At 41.0% G+C, this 19,481-nt stretch overlaps 2 protein-coding genes across 5 annotated transcripts; both read left to right on the top strand.

Moving 5' to 3' along the window:
* Nucleotides 1–58: 58 nt before the first annotated feature.
* Nucleotides 59–7,294, top strand: LOC114769173 (calpain small subunit 1-like). 3 transcript variants are annotated; one of them, XM_028961958.1, is made up of 11 exons: nucleotides 59–121; nucleotides 1,943–2,094; nucleotides 2,195–2,231; nucleotides 2,401–2,493; nucleotides 3,288–3,345; nucleotides 3,677–3,741; nucleotides 5,471–5,539; nucleotides 6,206–6,284; nucleotides 6,724–6,840; nucleotides 6,927–6,985; nucleotides 7,053–7,294. In XM_028961958.1, exons 2-11 carry the CDS (start codon nucleotides 2,048–2,050, stop codon nucleotides 7,077–7,079), a joined length of 651 nt encoding a protein of 216 aa, XP_028817791.1. In that variant the 5' UTR covers nucleotides 59–121; nucleotides 1,943–2,047; the 3' UTR covers nucleotides 7,080–7,294. The 3 variants fall into 3 exon arrangements, with proteins under 3 accessions (XP_028817791.1, XP_028817792.1, XP_028817793.1); XM_028961959.1 differs by having other exon boundaries at nucleotides 64–121; nucleotides 2,011–2,094; XM_028961960.1 differs by lacking the exon at nucleotides 59–121 and adding an exon at nucleotides 182–200 and having other exon boundaries at nucleotides 2,011–2,094.
* Nucleotides 7,295–7,716: 422 nt separating this feature from the next.
* Nucleotides 7,717–19,189, top strand: LOC114769093 (synaptosomal-associated protein 25). Of its 2 annotated transcripts, none has more exons than XM_028961822.1 (8): nucleotides 7,717–7,808; nucleotides 12,659–12,747; nucleotides 13,597–13,638; nucleotides 13,909–13,957; nucleotides 15,754–15,865; nucleotides 16,154–16,291; nucleotides 17,911–18,055; nucleotides 18,332–19,189. In XM_028961822.1, the coding sequence occupies exons 2-8, from the start codon at nucleotides 12,676–12,678 to the stop codon at nucleotides 18,395–18,397; spliced, it is 624 nt and encodes a 207-aa protein (XP_028817655.1). In that variant the 5' UTR covers nucleotides 7,717–7,808; nucleotides 12,659–12,675; the 3' UTR covers nucleotides 18,398–19,189. The 2 variants fall into 2 exon arrangements, with proteins under 2 accessions (XP_028817655.1, XP_028817654.1); XM_028961821.1 differs by lacking the exon at nucleotides 15,754–15,865 and adding an exon at nucleotides 14,849–14,966.
* Nucleotides 19,190–19,481: the final 292 nt, after the last annotated feature.

Below are 19,481 nucleotides of genomic sequence, written 5' to 3'. Positions count from 1 at the left end.
CGACTGCTTTTAAATTGCTGGTTCGCCCCGCCCCGCCCCGCCCCGCCCCGCCCCGACGGGCGTCAGCGTCTGGACAGGCCGAGACCGAGTCGGACCTTCTGTCCGAGCTTGGAGGTGAAAGGTACGTGCGTCCGATAAAGGTCCGATATTTATCGGAGGCAACGCGCATGATAAGGGATCTGTATTGCATGTATTTAATGGTCAGTCCAGGTTCAGTCCTGCTCTTCTTTTATGTTGTGTGTTGGTTTGATGGTTTGTTGTAATGCTGGTCCTGTGGGTAAAAGCTGAACTGATGAAGTTGGGATCAGTGGGCGCCTGACACACTGCTTATATAAGCAGAGAACGACACAAATGCTGGTTTTCACAAAGTTTGCTGCTTCAGTGGTTTTAGATCTTTTTGTCGGTTGTTTCTGTGGTGTGTTGAAGTATATCAACTTCTGGGCCAAGTCCTGACTGATGGCGACCCATTCCTTCAGAAGCTGGGAGTTTGTCCGAATTTGTGGGTTTTTGTTTGTCTACCAGCCTCGAGAGGATTTACCACACGTTCTCAATTGGATTAAGTTCCAGGGAGTTTCCTGGCCCTGGACCCAAAATGTCAATGTTTTGTTCCCCGAGCCACTTAGTTGTCCTTATACCATCATGCTGGAAAAGCCATCTTTCTTCACCAAACTGTTCTTGGATGTTTGGGAGAAGTTTCTCGTGGAGGATGTTTTGGTACCGTTCTTTATTCATGGCTGTGTTCTGGGGTAAAATTGTGAGTGAGTTTACTCCCTTAGATGAGAAGCAGCTCCACGCATGAATGGTCTCAGGATGCTTCACTGTTGGCACAAGACAGGACTGATGGAAACACTCATCTATTCTTCTCCGGACATTTTTGCAGATGCCCCAAACAATCAGAAACGGGTTTCATCAGAGAAAACGACTTTACCCCAGACCTCAGCAGTCCAATCCCTGTACTTTTTGCAGAATATCAGTCTGTCCTTGATGTTTTACTTGGTGAGAAGTGGCTACTTTGCTGCCCTTCTGGACACCAGGCCATCCTCCAAAACTGTAGGGGGCAAGAACGAGTCTTCGAACTGTGAAATTACCACATCAAACGTGACGTGGTAACATGGATGCAGCTATTTAACTGAATAAACAGATGGTAAACACAAGTACATCTTATTGAACATAATTTATTTTCCATCACCAATTATCATAGTAGAACAGCTTTCTCAAGCAGTTTGTGATGCATTTTTTTTGGAAACAGGAGATGAGCCCCTGGTCTAATGCGCTACCTGGCTTGAGAAACCCGTTCTCAAAGACTTACTTTTCTGAATATTCTGAATGCCTTCTGCAAAATTCAAATGAGCCATTTTGATCTAGATTAATGTAGATTAATTTATTTTACTCTAGATTAATGTAGATTAATTCCAAGATTACAGTGAGATTAATATAGATTAAGAAAATTAATCTATGCCCACCTCTAATATATATATATATATATATATATCTTCATCTATCACTTAACAATCTCTGTGCATGCTCTTTGCTGACAAGTTAGGCCTTATCAGGGCTCTTAGTTTTTGTAAACTCAAAATCTATAGAAATCGAACGAGAATTGCTGGTGTCTTCCTTCTGTAAATTGCTTGGGATAAAAGTGTCTGCAAAATAAAGTAAAGTAAAGTAAAGGGTTGAAATCCAGTGGAAATGGGTTTTGGGGAAGTTAATTTTCATGGCAAAGAGGGACTTTGCAATTCATCTGATCGCTCTTCATAACACTCTGGAATATATGCAACCTGCCATAATAAAAACGGAAGCAGCAAACTTTGTGAAAAACAGTATTTGTGTCCTTCTCTTTTGGCCACGAATGAATGTTATATGTATCTAATAAACAGTCAGTTTTTGGATCAAATAATGAGTGAATCATTTTCAATCTGGCAATCTGTTTACTTTGAGTTAGGGAGCAGGGTGACCGCCCATGGAATCTGTTGGCACTTGTGAGTGGGTCGTTATTTTCCATCTTTTCAGACTGGGATTTTGCATCTGAGACACACACTGCAGAAGGATGTTTCTGACAAAAAAACTTATTGGTGGATTTTTGGATGTTGTGAGGTAGGATGTTACCCTCACATTTTGTCTTCAACCACACTATCGCTGGATCTGCAGGTTTTCTTATTTTCTTATATTTTTTCTGTGTTCTGCTTACCTACAGCAACATTGATGCAGGCCAGATTGGTCCTTCACAACCTGTAAGTTGCTAAATGATTTTTTTCTTTTAGTAGTTTGTTCTGAATTTACACTGATTATTTCATGCCAGGTGCTTAGAATGAAGGCTCAGTTTGTGGTGTTTAGCGGAACATTCTGAGGGACAGGGTGTGTGCTGTTCACCGCATGCACCGTGTTTACTCTGCCTTCCAGCCCGCGCCTAAGAGACCACTGGCCCTGGCGGCAGCAAACGAGTCCGAGGAAGAGAGGCAGTTCCGCCAGGTTTTCACCAAGCTCTCTGGAGACGTACGTCGCCGCCACGCACGCACTGGTTCACCAATTTCAGCCCGCCGATTTTTCTGAATGTTTCTATGCTCACCTGTCTATTTCTGAAGCTCATTTCTTCTGATGCATTTGCGTGTGGTTACAAGCTGAGGAATTTAGAAGGTCCCATTATCTGTCCTTCATGGTGCATTTGCTCCGAAGGACGATCCCAGTGGCCAGAACTAGCCTTGGCTGGCATCATCTCTCTGCTGCCATTTCCCAGCCAGAATAAACCCACAGATGAGGGAAGCGTGATTCATTCGTCCTCTTCTCTGCATTCTTGTCATTTCTGTAGTGGGTGTTACTGCTGCCTCTTTTCCTTTGGAAAATCTTTTGCACAATGAGTCATAAGCAGGCGTGGCTGCACGTTTGCTTTGGGAATCCCATCTGGATGAATAGATCTCACACATGACACGAATGGAAGCGTGTAGTTAGGAATACATGCAGTTTTTCAACAGTGAGGGATTGGAATGATTTGTTTGATACTGTTTGTGGATATTTCCATAAAATAAGTCTAGTAATAGAACTGAGAAATCTTGTCCCTCCCATTTTGAGCCGTTTCTACTTACAAACATTGCCTGCCAATAGGAGTCCGTGGATATTTTTAACCAGTATGGGTCTGAAGTGGGGTTCAAACCTGTGATTTTGTGGTCTTCTGGTTTATACGGACGTTTGTTACCCCCCCTTAAAGCCCCGAAACATACAAATGTGGGATGGACAATGTGGGTATGAGAATAACTTGCTGGTGTCTAAATTGCATCTTTATTTTTTGAAAGGACATGGAGATTTCCCCCAGTGAGCTGATGAAAATTCTCAATAAAGTCATTTCCAAATGTGAGTCTAACACACACATGTCACACTCGCTGCAAGTTCTATTATTATGGGCCAGGGATATGAAGCGCTGATAACACAAACTACAGATCCCATAATGCAGTACAAACTGTTCTGACAAACCGAGTTTGCGCAGTGCTTTTGTGACTTTGAAGTGCAAAAAAACATTTGCAGTCAATGTGGAAACTGCTCAAGTACAGATTCAGCTGCAGTGTAAATATCATGTTCAGGAAGGCAACCAAAGCAACTGTAGTTTGTGTGGAGTTCATATTGCTGGGCCATAATAATAGTTCTACATGATAGCAAAGATAACTTTTTTTTTTAATGATTATAGGTGCAGACCTGAAGACTGATGGCTTCACCCATGAGTCCTGCAAGGGCATGGTGGCAGTCATGGATGTATCCTTTAATACTTTATACAGGGAGTGCAGAATTATTAGGCAAATGAGTATTTTGTCCACATCATCCTCTTCACGCATGTTGTCTTATACCAAGCTGTATAGGCTCGAAAGCCTACTACCAATTGAGCATATTAGGTGATGTGCATCTCTGTAATGAGAAGGGGTGTGGTCTAATGACATCAACACCCTATATCAGGTGTGCATAATTATTAGGCAACTCCCTTTCCTTTGGCAAAATGGGTCAAAAGAAGGACTTGACAAGCTCAGAAAAGTAAAAAATAGTGAGATATCTTGCAGAGGGATGCAGGACTCTTAAAATGGCAAAGCTTCTGAAGTGTGATCATCGAACAATCAAGCGTTTCATTCAAAATAGTCAACAGGGTCGCAAGAAACGTGTGGAAAAACCAAGGCGCAAAATAACTGCCCATGAACTGAGAAAAGTCAAGCGTGCAGCTGCCAAGATGCCACTTGCCACCAGTTTGGCCATATTTCAGAGCTGCAACATCACTGGAGTGCCCAAAAGCACAAGGTGTGCAATACTCAGAGACATGGCCAAGGAAAGAAAGGCTGAAAGACGACCACCACTGAACAAGATACACAAGCTGAAACGTCAAGCCTGGGCCAAGAAATATCTCAAGACTGATTTTTCTAAGGTTTTATGGACTGATGATCTGAGAGTGAGTCTTGATGGGCCAGATGGATGGATTGGTAAAGGGCAGAGAGCTCCAGTCCAACTCAGACGCCAGCAAGGTGGAGGTGGAGTACTGGTTTGGGCTGGTATCATCAAAGATGAGCTTGTGGGGCCTTTTTGGGTTGAGGATGGAGTCGAGCTCAACTCCCAGTCCTACTGCCAGTTTCTGGAAGAAGGAAGAAGTCTGCATCCTTCAAGAAAAACATGATTTTCATGCAGGACAATGCTCCATCACACGCGTCCAAGTACTCCACAGCGTGGCTGGCAAGAAAGGGTATAAAAGAAGAAAAACTAATGACATGGCCTCCTTGTTCACCTGATCTGAACCCCATTGAGAACTGTGAGATTTACAAGGAGGGAAAACAGTACACCTCTCTGAACAGTGTCTGGGAGGCTGTGGTTGCTGCTGCATGCAATGTTGATGGTGAACAGATCAAAACACTGACAGAATCCATGGATGGCAGGCTTTTGAGTGTCCTTGCAAAGAAAGGTGGCTATATTGGTCGCTGATTTGTTTTTGAATGTCAGAAATGTATATTTGTGAATGTGGAGATGTTATATTGGTTTCACTGGTAAAAATATATAATTGAAATGGGTATATATTTGTTTTTTGTTAAGTTGCCTAATAATTATGCACAGTAATAGTCACCTGCACACACAGATATCCCCCTAAAATAGCTAAAAATAAAAACAAACTAAAAACTACTTCCAAAAACATTCAGCTTTGATATTAATGATTTTTTTGGGTTCATTGAGGACATGGTTGTTGTTCAATAATAAAATTATTCCTCAAAAATACAACTTGCCTAATAATTCTGTTGATGGGACTTCTTTCCATTGACAAAATGTATGTTTGACTTAGTGTACTGTTTGGTTTTGTTTGCCACAATAATAATACGGTTAAATGTGACTGTGCCACTTAACACCCACCAGTGGCATCTGCAGTTCAAACCCTGCAATAATACAGCATGGTCACGTGCTCCAGCAAGCTTCTGTCCTGTGACCATATGAATCCTTTATCCAAGTGCTTTAATAGAATGACAGCACGGGCAAGCTGGGCTTCCATGAGTTCAAGTATTTGTGGAACAACATCAAGACCTGGCAGGTAGAAATCATGGTTTACTCCATTCTTCCAATATTGAGAGTGATTGTTTCTGTCATTGTGATACACAGCCTAGGACAGCGCAGCAAAATGTGTCCTCTGCTTTTAACCATCACCCTTGGTGAGCAGTGGGCAGCCATGACAGGCGCCCGTGGAGCAGTGTGTGGGGACGGTGCTTTGCTCAGTGCCACCTCAGTGCCACCTTGGCGGATCGGGATTTGAATAAATGCTGTAAATGAACCAGCAACCTTCTGATTAAGAGGGCTTTTTCCTTAACCGCTAGGCCACCACTGGCCCATGAAAGGCAGTGTGTGGGGACCTCAGTGGTACCTGGGCAGTTCGGGATTTGAGCCCACAACCCTTCCTTACCCACTGTGCCAGGGGTCGATAACCTGCAGCCTTTTCTTGAATCCTTACCCTGGCTTTTTTTTGTTTGTTTTGTAGTTCAAAATTTGAAGATTACTGTGATCTTGTAACATTAAAATGCAACGTGTTTAATTTGTTGATGCTCAAAATATGCATCACAAATGCCATATATTTATCAAGCTTTTCGGTGCCAGGTAGGCTAGGCCAGGGGCGACTTTTATGAGATTGAGAATTTTATAATTATATTTCTTAGTATTCTTACTGTTAGTTGTGTATATGAATATATTTTTCCTGTCTGCATAGGCCATTTATGTAAAGCATGATGCTGATTGCTCAGGATTTATCTGTGCAGATGAGTTGCCAGCCGCTTTTAAAGCTGCAGGTGAGCCCAAGTTAACATTTTACACAGGAGTCTTAATGTATGTATATATAATGTATATATATATCATTTGATGTGTTCAATCACTGTGAAGCAATGAAAGCAGAAGTGGGAGTTAAAATTTGAACACAACAGCACCACCTGCCGATAACAATATGCAACTTTTTGGAAAATGTTTCCAAGCAGTGAAACCATTTACAGCTTTTATCAGACGCCTTTATCCAGAGGGACTTACAATCAGTAGTTACAGGGACAGCCCCCCCCCCCCCCACCCCCCACCCCCCACCCCCCTTGGAGACACTTAGGGTTAAGTGTCTTGCTCAGGGACACAATGGTAGTAAGTGGGGTTTGAACCTGGGTCTTCTGGTTCATAGGCGAGTGTTTTACCCGCTAGGCTACTACCACCCTAAACCGAATGTTATTTTCTATTTCTGTCTTACAGGCTTTCCTCTCAGTGATCAGCTCTTCCAGCTCATTGTCCGTAGGTACAGCGATGAGAAGGGTAACATGGACTTTGACAATTTCATTGGCTGCATTGTACGACTGGATGCTATGTGTTGTGAGTTCTCCTCAAATTCATGTAATACACAATTTACCGTTTCGTTCCACTTCTCTGTAAAGAGGTGACATGTTTATGTTCTGTAGGTGCATTTAAGACACTGGACAGCGACAACAATGGCTCCATTAAAGTTAACATTCAAGAGGTATTATGAACGAATTGTTGTAGAAGTGCCATTAAGAGACCTGACAGTGCATTGTGTCTCTCCTCAGTGGCTGCAGCTGACAATGTTCTCGTAGAAACAGAGACGCAGGTTCTTCCTTCCATCAGCTGATGCTCTGAAGGTGCGACTTGTTGGCTCCTGTGTGTGTGTGAGGCTGGAACACTAGGTGGCGGCTTTGTTTCAAAACGACGATAGTCAGTATTTTCGCAATTACGCTTTATCATGTTCAAAATGTCTTGCATTTTTATTGAACAATAAAATACAAATACACTCTCGGTTCTTTTATTGCTATGCCGTGTTCACTTTATTAATGTCACCAGTATCTTTGTGTTAATTTTGTTTCTTATAAAGTAACAGCACTCACATTTAAATAGCTATTTAAAATGTCATTTAAATGCTTATTATAATTATTGTATTGTGGAACTCTCCACACTCCATAAAAAGCAACCTGTTATTAAAAATGGTTTTAAAAAAAGGTTTGGAAAGCAATATACTTTATTTACCTTGCGAAGAGAACGGTCGTGACGTGCGCGCGCAGGCACCGGTCGCCGAGCAACAGTTGGATGTGGTGGGCGGGGCCGGCTCCCGAGACTGACGTTCCGCAGAGCGAATGAAAGACGCTCAGGCGCTGCCCCGTGAACCCGGTGACCAATCGCGCACTGCCTCGCAGGAGAGGGGCGCGTCCGTAAGTTTGTTTGGGAGGGAGCGGGCCGGGCGAGTGCGGTGGCCCGGGGGGAGGATGCTGCAAACACGGCCGCCGCCGCCTGAAGAGCGCCCTGGAAACACGGCAGGCTTCGGGTACGAGGTAAGCGCGCACCATCGCCCGTTAAAAGACAGCATTAAAGTCGATTTTTTTTTTTTGCCAACAGGTCAACATGAAAGTGTAGCACAAATGAACGTTTTAAACTATTTGTGAAGTCACAGATTGCATGACTAGTATAGGTTCTATAGGTTTTAATGTGTTTTGTGGATAAGGTGGCAGAGAACGTGTTTGTAACATTTGCATAATTTCCCCAAGTGTTCCAGGTCAACTTTTCTCATTAGACAGCAGCATGAGGCTGAATTACACATTAGAGGTTCCGCCTCTGGTCTTGGATGCTACATATGAGATGTCTACGAGGTACCGAAAGTGTATTCAGATAACAGACCACTAGATGCCAGCTGTACAAAGAGAGGACAGGGGCATGACGTTTAAATCTTATATCTCAACTGTCTGATCTAATTATGGACAATTTTTTTCTTTATAAAAGAAGAACCTAAGTGTCTACGCCTGTAGTTCCTAACGAGACTCCGTAGCTACTAAATTATACAGAGCGTCCCCGTGCTCTTTGGAATTCGCTGCGCCCTTATTAAGGGGCTATTTGACATTTGAGGGGGGAAAAAATCGCGAAAGATCAATAATCCCAGCCCAGCACCTACTGAGAAACACTCGGTTTATTTCATTTTCATTATTACACGGCTTAATTATTTAAAAATTAGTCACCACACTGTGTTATCGTTCCAACTGCAACACCCCATTTACAGACTGAATTAACCCCGAAGATTGACGTCTCACCTTGTTCACCATTAATGCCCTCCAGGTAATTGCTGGTGGGGGTTGGGGCGTGGCCATGAAGCCCCACTTGCATCTCCCATTTCTATCATTTGTTTCTATCTGTTTGTTTTTTTCTCCTGGGCCTGTGACGGGCCTTTTTTCAAACTCGTTTTAAACCACAAATGATTATTTGTAGTGGTGCTCGGTTTCGTTCTTCTGTGCCACCTTTTTGTAGCGATTCTGACAACAAGTATTTGAAGTGCTTAAACAAACACAAACGTAAATCACGCTGGCATTACTCACTTACTCAAAAAACTGCTGCTTCCACTGTCTCTAGCATCCACGGAACTATTTACAAGTGACATGTTACTGTCCAGCGGAAGCTCAAGAATAAAGCAAAGCAACGCATATTCACGTGTTAAATCATAAAATTGTTACCCCAATAATTTTCTCGTACACTATCATAACAACTACTGAGAGAATTTTGAAATGTATATGTTATTGTATCTGTGCTCTCTTGTCCCTTTAAATCTACTGTGTTCCATATGCGTGTCTACTGACATCATTCTGCCTTAATTACAATATTAATAAACTCCGCCCTCAACAGAACTGAGTTCCAATTCCATGCTCACATAATGAACAGCGAACTGCTTGTTTTTTCTACACCCCTTTTGGCATCATGCCGTTTGCGATGTGTGTATCTGCCCCTCGCCCTTTGCGCAGTAGAACCAGGGTGCTGTCCATATAGGCGGCCCTCTAGTGTGAAGCCTGCGGTGGAGAGGGTTTCGCTGTGTTGTGTCCCCGTAGGTTTAGTTAGTGGGTGTGGTGAGTAGGTGTCCTGCTTAAATGTGTGTGTCTGTGTGTGTGTGTGTGTGTGTGTGTGTGTGTTGCTCTCTAGTGTGACAGCTTTTGTTGGGGACTTCACAATAGCTGTGGCAGCTGATTAAATAAGTAAGATTTCCTTACATAGCAGAAATACCTTAGACAATTAAATGTGAGTTTATTAATTTTAGGTAAGGTGTTTGTCCATAGGGCGATTCTCTAGAACCTGAAACCAAGATGCTAAAAAAATTTGGTAATATTTGCACTTTTACTTGTCCTAATATTTAAGATGGGGACTCAGATAATGTGGAACATCATTTAATTTCAATGTATTTAAAAAAACTGACTGAAGGTTTTGCAAACCATTTGAAACACTGTTGGGATGTAACATTTTACTAACTTCTATGAAATTCAAAGCAAATTATTATCATAACCCAGACATTCAAAGTGCTGGAATGTCTGGTTAACGTAACAGTACTTGTGTAACTTTTACAACTGTGACATTGTTGTCTTGTCCATCTGATTTTTGTTGCATATATTGGTATTTCATAAACATTATTTTATTCAAGTATTGCACAGTTTTTACTCCCATTATACATTGAAATATTTGGCGCAATAGTTTTGTCTGAATGCTTCTGAATGAGTTCACAGAATTTGCGGAAGTTTGTTTTAAAAAGTGAGACTAGATTTCTGTGTCCCGTGCATCACATGGCAAGTTTTCAAACTGCTTGTAAAAAGTTATTTTGTCAAAGCATGATAAGTACTACATACACGTCACACTTTTTCATAGTTCTGACCACCAGTTATGGGGATAAAATAACTTGTGTTATCAAAATGTCCCGTGCATCACATAGACATTGATCTCTTCATAGAATTGATCTCTTCATCGATGGTAACTTGAAAGCACGTTGTAAGTCGCTCTGGATAAGGGCGTCTGCCAAATGCCGTAAATGTAAATGTAGACAATTGCCCTATACATGAGGTTCTAAGCAAACATGGAAACTTATTTTTACACATATAACAGCAGGTGCAAACAGTCCACAGTAATCTCTGGTCTGGACGCTGGTCCGGAGCACCCCGCAATGACAGTCCATGACATCAAGTTGATATACAGTACAGGCCAAAAGTTTGGACACACCTTCTCATTCAAATACATTTGACAAATGACAAAGAAAGGACAGGGGCACTGAAGGCATCAAAACTATAAATGAACACATGTGGAGTTATGTACTTGGAGACTTGGCCTCCACAGTCACCGGACCTGAACCCAATCCAGATGGTTTGAGGTGAGCTGGACCGCAGAGTGAAGGCAAAGGGGCCAACAAGTGCTAAACACCTTCTTTCGCCTGTACTGTAATGCCAGAACTGGGCAAAAATAATTGGATATTAAAAGAGTGTTAATGCAGCTCATTAATGACTGGCAAACATTTCTTTGTCATTTGGTTGAATAATTTGTCATTAGCTCTATGAATCAGCACTATGTATTGTACAGTGACCTTTTAAGAATTTCCGGTATTGTGTTATTCATTAGATATTAATTCAAATTGTCTGACTGTGCTGCATGAATTAGCTGGATTGGATTTTGCTATGATCATAGAAGTATATATATTATACCAAGATTGTTAATCTTTGAAAGTTGCAGATATTTAATTAGAAGAACTAATACATAACTACCTATATAATTTATTGGATATTTGTCTCGGCTGGCACCGTTTATTAGCTTTCACTGAGTGTTCCTGCGATACTGGTCAATGGATACCAATTAGTGGTAATTGGGAAAGCTTGATCTAAGGGACAGATACTCTGGTGCAGTTTCCAGGGGCATTACTCTTACTACATCACACAACCAGAATCATCCCTCTGTTTGACTGTGATGTTAGCTGGCTTCAGGTGTATAAAGAACTGTGCGCTATGTTAAAATGCACAGATAAAAAACAGAAACGGTATAGATGCCACATTACAGATGGCTGAATCGTATGTACCTTTGTCTCCTCTCCCACCACCCACTCTCTGTCTCTGGTTTCTCTCCACTTTTTCCATTTTGTTGTCCCCGCAGCAGGTTGTCTGGGTGAAGCATGCCGTGATTGCTCAGTAATTATAATGTAGTTATCCCTCTATAGGGCAACGTCTCTGCTGTCTGTGGAGGAGGCGGGACCTACCGTCTGAATTAGCTGCAGCAAATTAGTTCAGATGGTTGGAGGATGTCATGGAAAGGGGAAACGGCGGAACAAGGGGCGGATTTGTTGATTGTGCAGATTGTTCTGTGCTGCTGTAAGGGCTAGTTCAAATCAATAAGTGGAGACTACAGAATGATCATGAAAGATGGGTTTAGTCAAGAAGACACCTTTCTACATTCTCAGAGCCTAGAAGCTATAGGTTGATGACTGTGATACTCCAAAAACTGTATTTGGTTTTTAGGTACGTTTTCACTTTTTCTAGGCATATACTGTAACGTTTCTATAAAAGCAGGCTGTTTTAAAGCTCCAAATTAAGCTCCATCTAAATGCTTACAGCAGGCCCTCAAAAACAACCTATAACCTACCTGATTTTGTTAGCTGCTTTTCTGCAGCACATGATCTATGGCTAATTCTGAGCTTCTTATTGGACAACCCATGTTCCTCGTTCCGTCATTTCCTCATTTCATTGGGTACTGTAGTGCAAAATCTTACCTGACTTTTTTTAGGTGAAATGAGTTTCAATTTTTCAATGTTAAGAAGTATATGTGGTGTATGCCCTGGTGAAAGACTGTGTAAGGCATACTTGCAAATATATTTTGACGGCATTCTCTGTTGAATGCCATCTATTGGTGCACACAAGACCAAATCACCTTAGGGATGATTTTGAACCAGGCCTCCTCATTCAGCAATGCCTGACATAACATCTTCTGGATGACTGGCCAAGAACACACACTCCAAAATGTTGTGAGAAGGTCTGATGCTTACATGTGTAGAATAGGATGTTAAGTCTAAATATTGCCTAGTGGTACCAATACTCTCTATTGGCTATGAGGGTATTAAAATATATGACCTCAATATAACCTGCATATGAACATATTGCAGTAGATTCATTGTTTAGCAATTTTCCAAAGAATAAAATGACATGAAAAAATCTTTTGGAAAATTTTTGGATAAATCTGTCTAGCTGCTTTAATCACAGTAAAAATTAATCGTTCAGATATACATAAGCATCATATGGCATTAAATGTGTGCTGCTACTGATATCAGTGCAATCAGTAACATTTCTGCATGTTCTGATTGTTCAGATGAACACATTTTGTCCTCTATGTCTCTTCTCTTCAGCATTCACACGTGGCATTATGGCCTCTGACACTGGCTTGAGATCTGAAATGGACGAGCTGCAGAGGCGAGCCAATCAATTAACAGATGAGGTAATGCCACAGTGAAGAAACGTGTAGACGCTTGACTGAATGAAGGCCTTTTATTGTGTTGTAAAAATTCTACACTCATAAGTTACTTTAAAAAAACAGCATAATGCTAACATCAAATTCAGATTATACCTTGCTACACCCGGAGCATAATAATGCAAAATCATAGCACACACAGGCAGCTGAATATGATCAGACCCATTTGCACTGCCACTACCATTTCATCCAACAGACCATGGTCCCATTGAAGTATTATTTCCAATCCAGTAATGCAGGACAGCAATCTTTAGGCATCTTTATCCTCAACCATCCACCTCAAGCAGTAATCACACTCTTCCTCCCACCACCCCTGCAGTGCCCCCAGCAGGTAAAGGTTACTACAGGTCATCTCCCACACGCCAGCACCACAGGGTAACTGCACGGCCATATCAGTGCCAATACCACCTGTTCAAATACATCAGCGAATTATTTAGTGTGCCTTCCTAGCATTTTAATTAGATGTAAGCTCTTATTTTCAGAATATGCACAGTATCTGCTGTGCACCGTGTGCTTGGTTTGGCAGGGCCGCTCCTACAAATGATAGGAACGATGCGATGAACTATATAAAGGAAGAGGCTTGTCCTCCTAGGCCCTCATTTCCCCATAACGGAGTGCAGGCACCCAGGCTCATCTTTCTTTAATGCCATTTGTTCAAAGACATTGAAGTTATGGGGAATAGCCATTCTAAATTGGTCTAGGCATGCTCTGAAAATGGTTGAATGGATCATTCTCCTTGATCTTTATGTCAGGTAGTGTAAGCTAAACAATGCTACCCTCCACACTGCCAATGTTTACTTGCCTTTCTCCTGGCAGTCTCTGGAGAGCACCCGCAACATGAGGCTGCTACTGGAAGAGGTATGAGATCGAAGCACATCTCATACCTTTAAAACACATGCACATTTAAAACAATTGCGTAAAAATTACCTGCTGGATATACTACTCCAAAATATACGCTATATAGGTATATTGATCTATTTTTCTGTTTTCTGTGTAACATTCAAATTCACAAAAACACATGAGATGCAGGTTTTTAGAAAATTTGGTCATTTGCATTTGAATCTGTGAGTGGTAACATCTACAAATGATGTTTGACAAAGAAATGTAATTATATTTCATATTTAACAGAGTAAAGATGCTGGAATAATAGCCCTGGTCATGCTGGACGAGCAGGGAGGTAAAGATATTAAACTCAAACTGACCCTTTGCCATTTTTGCTAACTGTATGTGTTCGTAACAAGAAGTCATTATACTGTGGAAAATCAGATTAGCTCAAATTCTTTGATTCAGCATTGTCTTAATGAGCAAAAGGAAGAGAAATTATGTCAGGAAATGAGAAATGAAATGATACAGCAGCACAGTAGCTATTTAGATCTTGAATTGGACAGCAACAATTTAGGTGTCACATAACATGCTGCTGTGTGAATGGCGTTGCTTAGGAACAACTGGATCAGAGATGGAACTATTTAATCAAGGACGCTCTCATTAAGGTTTTTAAGTCTTTGTAAACTCTGATATGATTGCAGTAATACACTAATTCACATTTACAGCATTTATTACGCCCTTATCCAGAGCGACTTACAATCAGTAGTAAGAGGAACAGTCGACCTGGACACACTCAGGGTTAAGTGTCTTGCTCAGGGACACGATGGGGTTTGAGCCTGTGACTTTGTGGTCTTCTGGTTCATAGGCAAGTGTGTTACCCAATAGTGTTTTACCATTCCAGGACATTGGTGCAGGGTAGGGATTCGCTTGTGGATTATTGCTTAATTAGTATACATTATATATTTTTGTAATATGATTGACCAAGATACATTTGATGGTTGTGTATAGGGATTTTAAGTGAGCATGCAAATTGTTGTTTCTCAGTGGGATTCTTTTTACATTTATTACGTATGTGTGAGCCGTGTCTGTATATTTTTTTGTCAGTGCTGCTTCAAACTGTGGTCATTTGTATGCTTTCGCGTGTTCCTGCCGGACCGCACTTTCTTCCTATCTCTTTCCACATGTGCATGAGTGTGTGTGTCTGTATATTATCTCTGGCCCATACACCCACCCGCTTGCTCAGAGCAACTGGACCGCATCGAAGAGGGCATGGACCAGATCAACCAAGACATGAAGGAGGCTGAGAAAAACCTCACAGACATGGCCAAGTGCTGTGGGCTGTGTTTCTGGCCATGGAATAAGTAGGTCCAGCCCCTGCCCAGGCTCCTCCCACCCACATGTCTGTCATCCTTCCCCACACTGGCGGCCTGATGCTGCTTTGCATTCACACTGCAGTAGGGTTTGTCTTTATTGTGTGAGTGGTAATGTGTTTAAGTATTTTTTATGTTCATTAAACTATATTAACAATTTTGTGGGGGTACTATGCATGTCCCTACCTTAAAACTGAAGCAATTCCCTCTGATTCCCTCAGTGAATACATTTATTACAACTAAATTTAATTTATTCTGCCTGACATTACATTGCAGTATATAACTATTTTGTACATGGTAACAGATTCACAATAACAGAATCACAATAACTAACACTGATTTGCAGTTACCTTTCTCTCATTCCTTTTGAATAAAATTTACAGTACATACTGCTCTTTTAAGGGGCCTTTAATCCTCTAATTGTCATCCATCTATTATTGCAATGTACATGTGACACATTTATACCATCTGGTCATCAAAGATATATATATTAATCAGTCCTGTCTGTCAATGTTTTTTGGTGTGTAAACAAACACAGTTTTCTACTCACACAATTCTTATTTTTCTCATCTGTGTCATTAGGTTCAGTCCAATTTGTAATCATACCTTTTTTATTGTCTGTAGTTTTAAGTTAAGTCAGCAGTGATAGATGCTTATATGAACGCGTTGCTTGCTGCCACTGCTTGGTGCTTTGGTGAGGAAAGACTGTTTTTTTTTTGCCCTTCTGTTCCCTCAAACCGCAATTCTCTACTCCTCATCCCTTCCCACCACTGCCCAGAACAACTGGAGCGCATTGAGGAAGGCCTCGACCAGATTAACCAGGACATGAGGGAGGCTGAGAAGAACCTGACCGACCTGGGAAAGTGCTGTGGTCTGTGCGCCTGTGAGAAGTATGTGTTGGGGTCTTGCCTGCAGGGGGCGTGCTTTTTTGTGTCTGTGTGTCACCTGCATGAAAGCCGTGCCCTTGTACCTCTGCACCCTGCATCTCAAAAACTCTTCCACACACTGAAATATTTTGCTGTGCAATGTTTATCTGTGATTAAACCCTTGGTTTATTTGTCTGTTCACTTATATTTTACAATCCTACAACACAAATTATTACTGACACAATGTAATGAAAAACATTATATTCGGGGCATGGGTCTTCAATGAAAAGTGACATGTTTGGCTCTTGCCAGGCTGAAGAACTTTGAAGCAAGCAGTGTGTATAAGAAGGTATGGGGAAATAAACGGGACGGCGTGGTGTCCAATCAGCCATCCTCACGAGTGGTGGACGAGAATGAGAGGATGTTCATGAGTGGGGGCTACATAACAAGGTGAAGAAAGCTTTCTTTTTTATCAACAGGAGGCAAATGCACTAAGAGCCATTTATCTGTCATCTTTTTTTCTGTTCTAGCATTGCATTAATGCAGTAATTGTTAGTAATTTGCAGCTCTATTGTAATTGAAAGGTTATTGGCACTGGTGTATAGGGGTTGCAGGCAGAAGGTCAATATCTTACAGCATAACCTTGAGAGCATTATTGCAGTTTATGTATTTATGGCTATTGCCTCAACTTTAGCTTCCATTTTAAATAGTTCATTCTATGATCCAGCTGTTCCTGAACGACATCATTCAGATAGCAGCTTCTTGTGACACAGCAACTGTCACAGTTGTGATGTTATTTAAAGTGTAAGAGTGCCAATATTGTGAGAAAGGATTCCTTTCAGTCGACCTAAACGTTGGAACAAATACATAGTTTTGCATGAAACCCACAATGTAGCTTTCTGCCAGTGCCTTTTTTCCTCACGTCTCATTTGCACGATTACTTTGTATATGGAATTATATGCATATAGTGCTTATGGCTTTTGCCAAGTCTCTAGGACCCTCTTTTAAAAGGCAAAACCAAAATGAAGAGTGTATCTCTGAAATTACTTGGTTTCAATAATTGCTGGGTTTAAGTAAATGAAAAATGGCACACAACATTAAATGGAAGATTTTATGGTTGCCTAAAAAACTGTGCAGTTTGAACCCAAACCCTCTGCAAACCAGTCTGTCACAGCTGCAACAAAATTGATGCTGTTTGCTCATTTAGCAATTTAGCATATAATTAAATGTCTATATTTTTTGGAGAATCGTTTTCATCTGCGGAATGCGACAATGTGCAACCAAACTCAGCAGTTTCGTTCACTGTGACTACCTTAATTCTGGAGTTGAACATCAGAACATGCTTTACTTTCAGAGCACACAGTGCAGCTGGGATACTTACACAATAGGTTAATGATAATAATGATTAACGATAATAGCTATACATATAGTAGGCCTCAAAGATTTTCTTAAGTTGGCTGAAAAACAGAAGCGCTCTGTGAGCCACAGGAATGGTAATTCACTTGTAACATTTTAATTACAGCTTCAAAGCAATGGCTGACGGGGTGGATGCAAATTGTGTAGGCAGTGTGTTAATAGTCTATGAGAAGATGCAGGCAATGGCAACGAAAGCAACATCCCGCATTTAGAACTGGAGGGAGGGGCTGGGTGGAAGAATTGATAGAAAGCCATGGCCCATGTGCAAGCGTTAAAAAAAAAAAAAAAAGATTTATTAAAGAATAAAGAACTAAAGAGGTCGGATAGGTTCGGGTTTACAGCATTTCTGAATAACAGCTCAGCATGAAAGACAGTTACACAGTAGAATCGGTAAGTTCTTATATAATGATGCATGGCACTTCAGGGGCTGATTGGGAATTGGGGTGCGAGCAAGGAGGATGACACGGCCTGAGGGCATGACAAATTTGACTGTAGATTTTTATGAGTTGGGAGTATTTGTGATCTTGACACAATACAAATTAATGCAAGAATATGTTTTTACTGCTTCTACTTCACGCTTCTTTTTAATTTTCTTCTGTATAATCTGTCCACAAATATTAAAACAGTAAAGGTATCTGTATACATGCCTGCAGAGTGACGAAAGATGCACGAGAGGATGAGATGGAAGAGAACCTTGCACACGTGGAAAGCATCGTTGGCAACCTGCGGAGCATGGCAAAAGACATTGGCAATGAGATAGACATGCAGAATGGCCAGATTGAAAGCATACGAGAGAAGGTCAGTATCTCCTCTACCCTGACCTCACACACTTATCAAAATGAACGGGTCTTCAGGGGAGGCAAGGAGTGTTAGTAGGGGTCTGCTGTACTTTCTAAATGATGCCTGAGGTTTTTGGAAAAATACATTATGTTACATACAAAATAGAGTAAATTGTGATCAGTAGAGGGATAAGATAAGATGACCCTTGATTAGCCCCATTAGCTGCAGAATAAATTTCAAACTATGTCTTCTCTCAGATTAACACACTTATCTTTCTGTTTCCATGTTTTGCAGGCCATTGTCAATCAGTCTCGTATCAGTGATGCCAATCAGAGAGCACATAAGTTAATAAAGAAATAAACAGGACGGAAGCATATATTATCTATCAAACACAAAAATGTCCAAATATGTTGGAAGAAGTGACTCATGAAAACCTCGGCCTTCATTGTGTTTAAATGTACTATACTGTGATGTTTGCTTTGCTTCATTTTATACAAAAAAAAACAGCTTTGCTGAAGACTTCACGTGTCATGAATGAATGTAAAAAAAAATTGTGGTTGATCAATCGACTTAAGTGAGACATTAGTGACATTAGTGACAGTGACATCACTTCCATCTACTGGGTGAAAAGTGAATGACGGCCACCCAGTCTCTATTGCTGAGACTGGCGACTTGTGTATCTCTGCTCATAATCTACCCTGTTAAGGTGATTAGGCTTACTTACAATAACTAAATAGAAATTCCTGCTGAAAATGCTAAATTTATGTAATGGGTCTCTGCTGTGATTTTTAAAGGGAATTAATTCTGCATATTCATTATTATTTTACTGTATACAGATTATTATTTTACTGAACTGTTATGAATGAGGTACAAATACTGTTTTTGTAATAAAATTGTTAAAAATAATGGTATGGGTCAACACAATTTGCAGTTCAGTTTGTCCACTGCGTTGTAAAATCTATCTGTCTCAAGGTGAGCTGCTCTGTTTTTAACAACCGAGAACAAGTGCTTTCTTTCATACTGAATTAAATCCATGAAAAATACAGTAAGTGTATTTATTTATTTCAACAAAAAACATTCACATATAAGACAGATGTTTGTATTGTACTATATACATGGCTCAAAAAAATAAAGGGAACACTGAAACAACAATGTAATTCCAAGTCAATCACACTGTGACATTAAACTGTCCACTTAGCAACACTCATTTACAACCAATTTCACATGCTGATGTGCAAATGAAATAGACAACTTGTGGATATTAGCAAGACATCCCCAATAAAGGCGTGGTCCTGGTGGTGGTGACCACGGACCACTTCTCAGTTACTATGCTTTCTGCCTGATGTTTCGCTCACTTCTGAATGCTGGCGGTGCTTCCACTCTAGTGAAAGTGAAGTGATTGTCATTGTGATACACAGCAGCACAGCACACGGTGCACACAGTG

This window comes from Denticeps clupeoides, chromosome 19, assembly GCF_900700375.1.
Source record: "Denticeps clupeoides chromosome 19, fDenClu1.1, whole genome shotgun sequence".
Lineage (NCBI taxonomy): Eukaryota > Metazoa > Chordata > Actinopteri > Clupeiformes > Denticipitidae > Denticeps > Denticeps clupeoides.
Note: the sequence above shows the minus strand (reverse complement) of the source record. Positions and strands in the feature narration are given on the sequence as shown.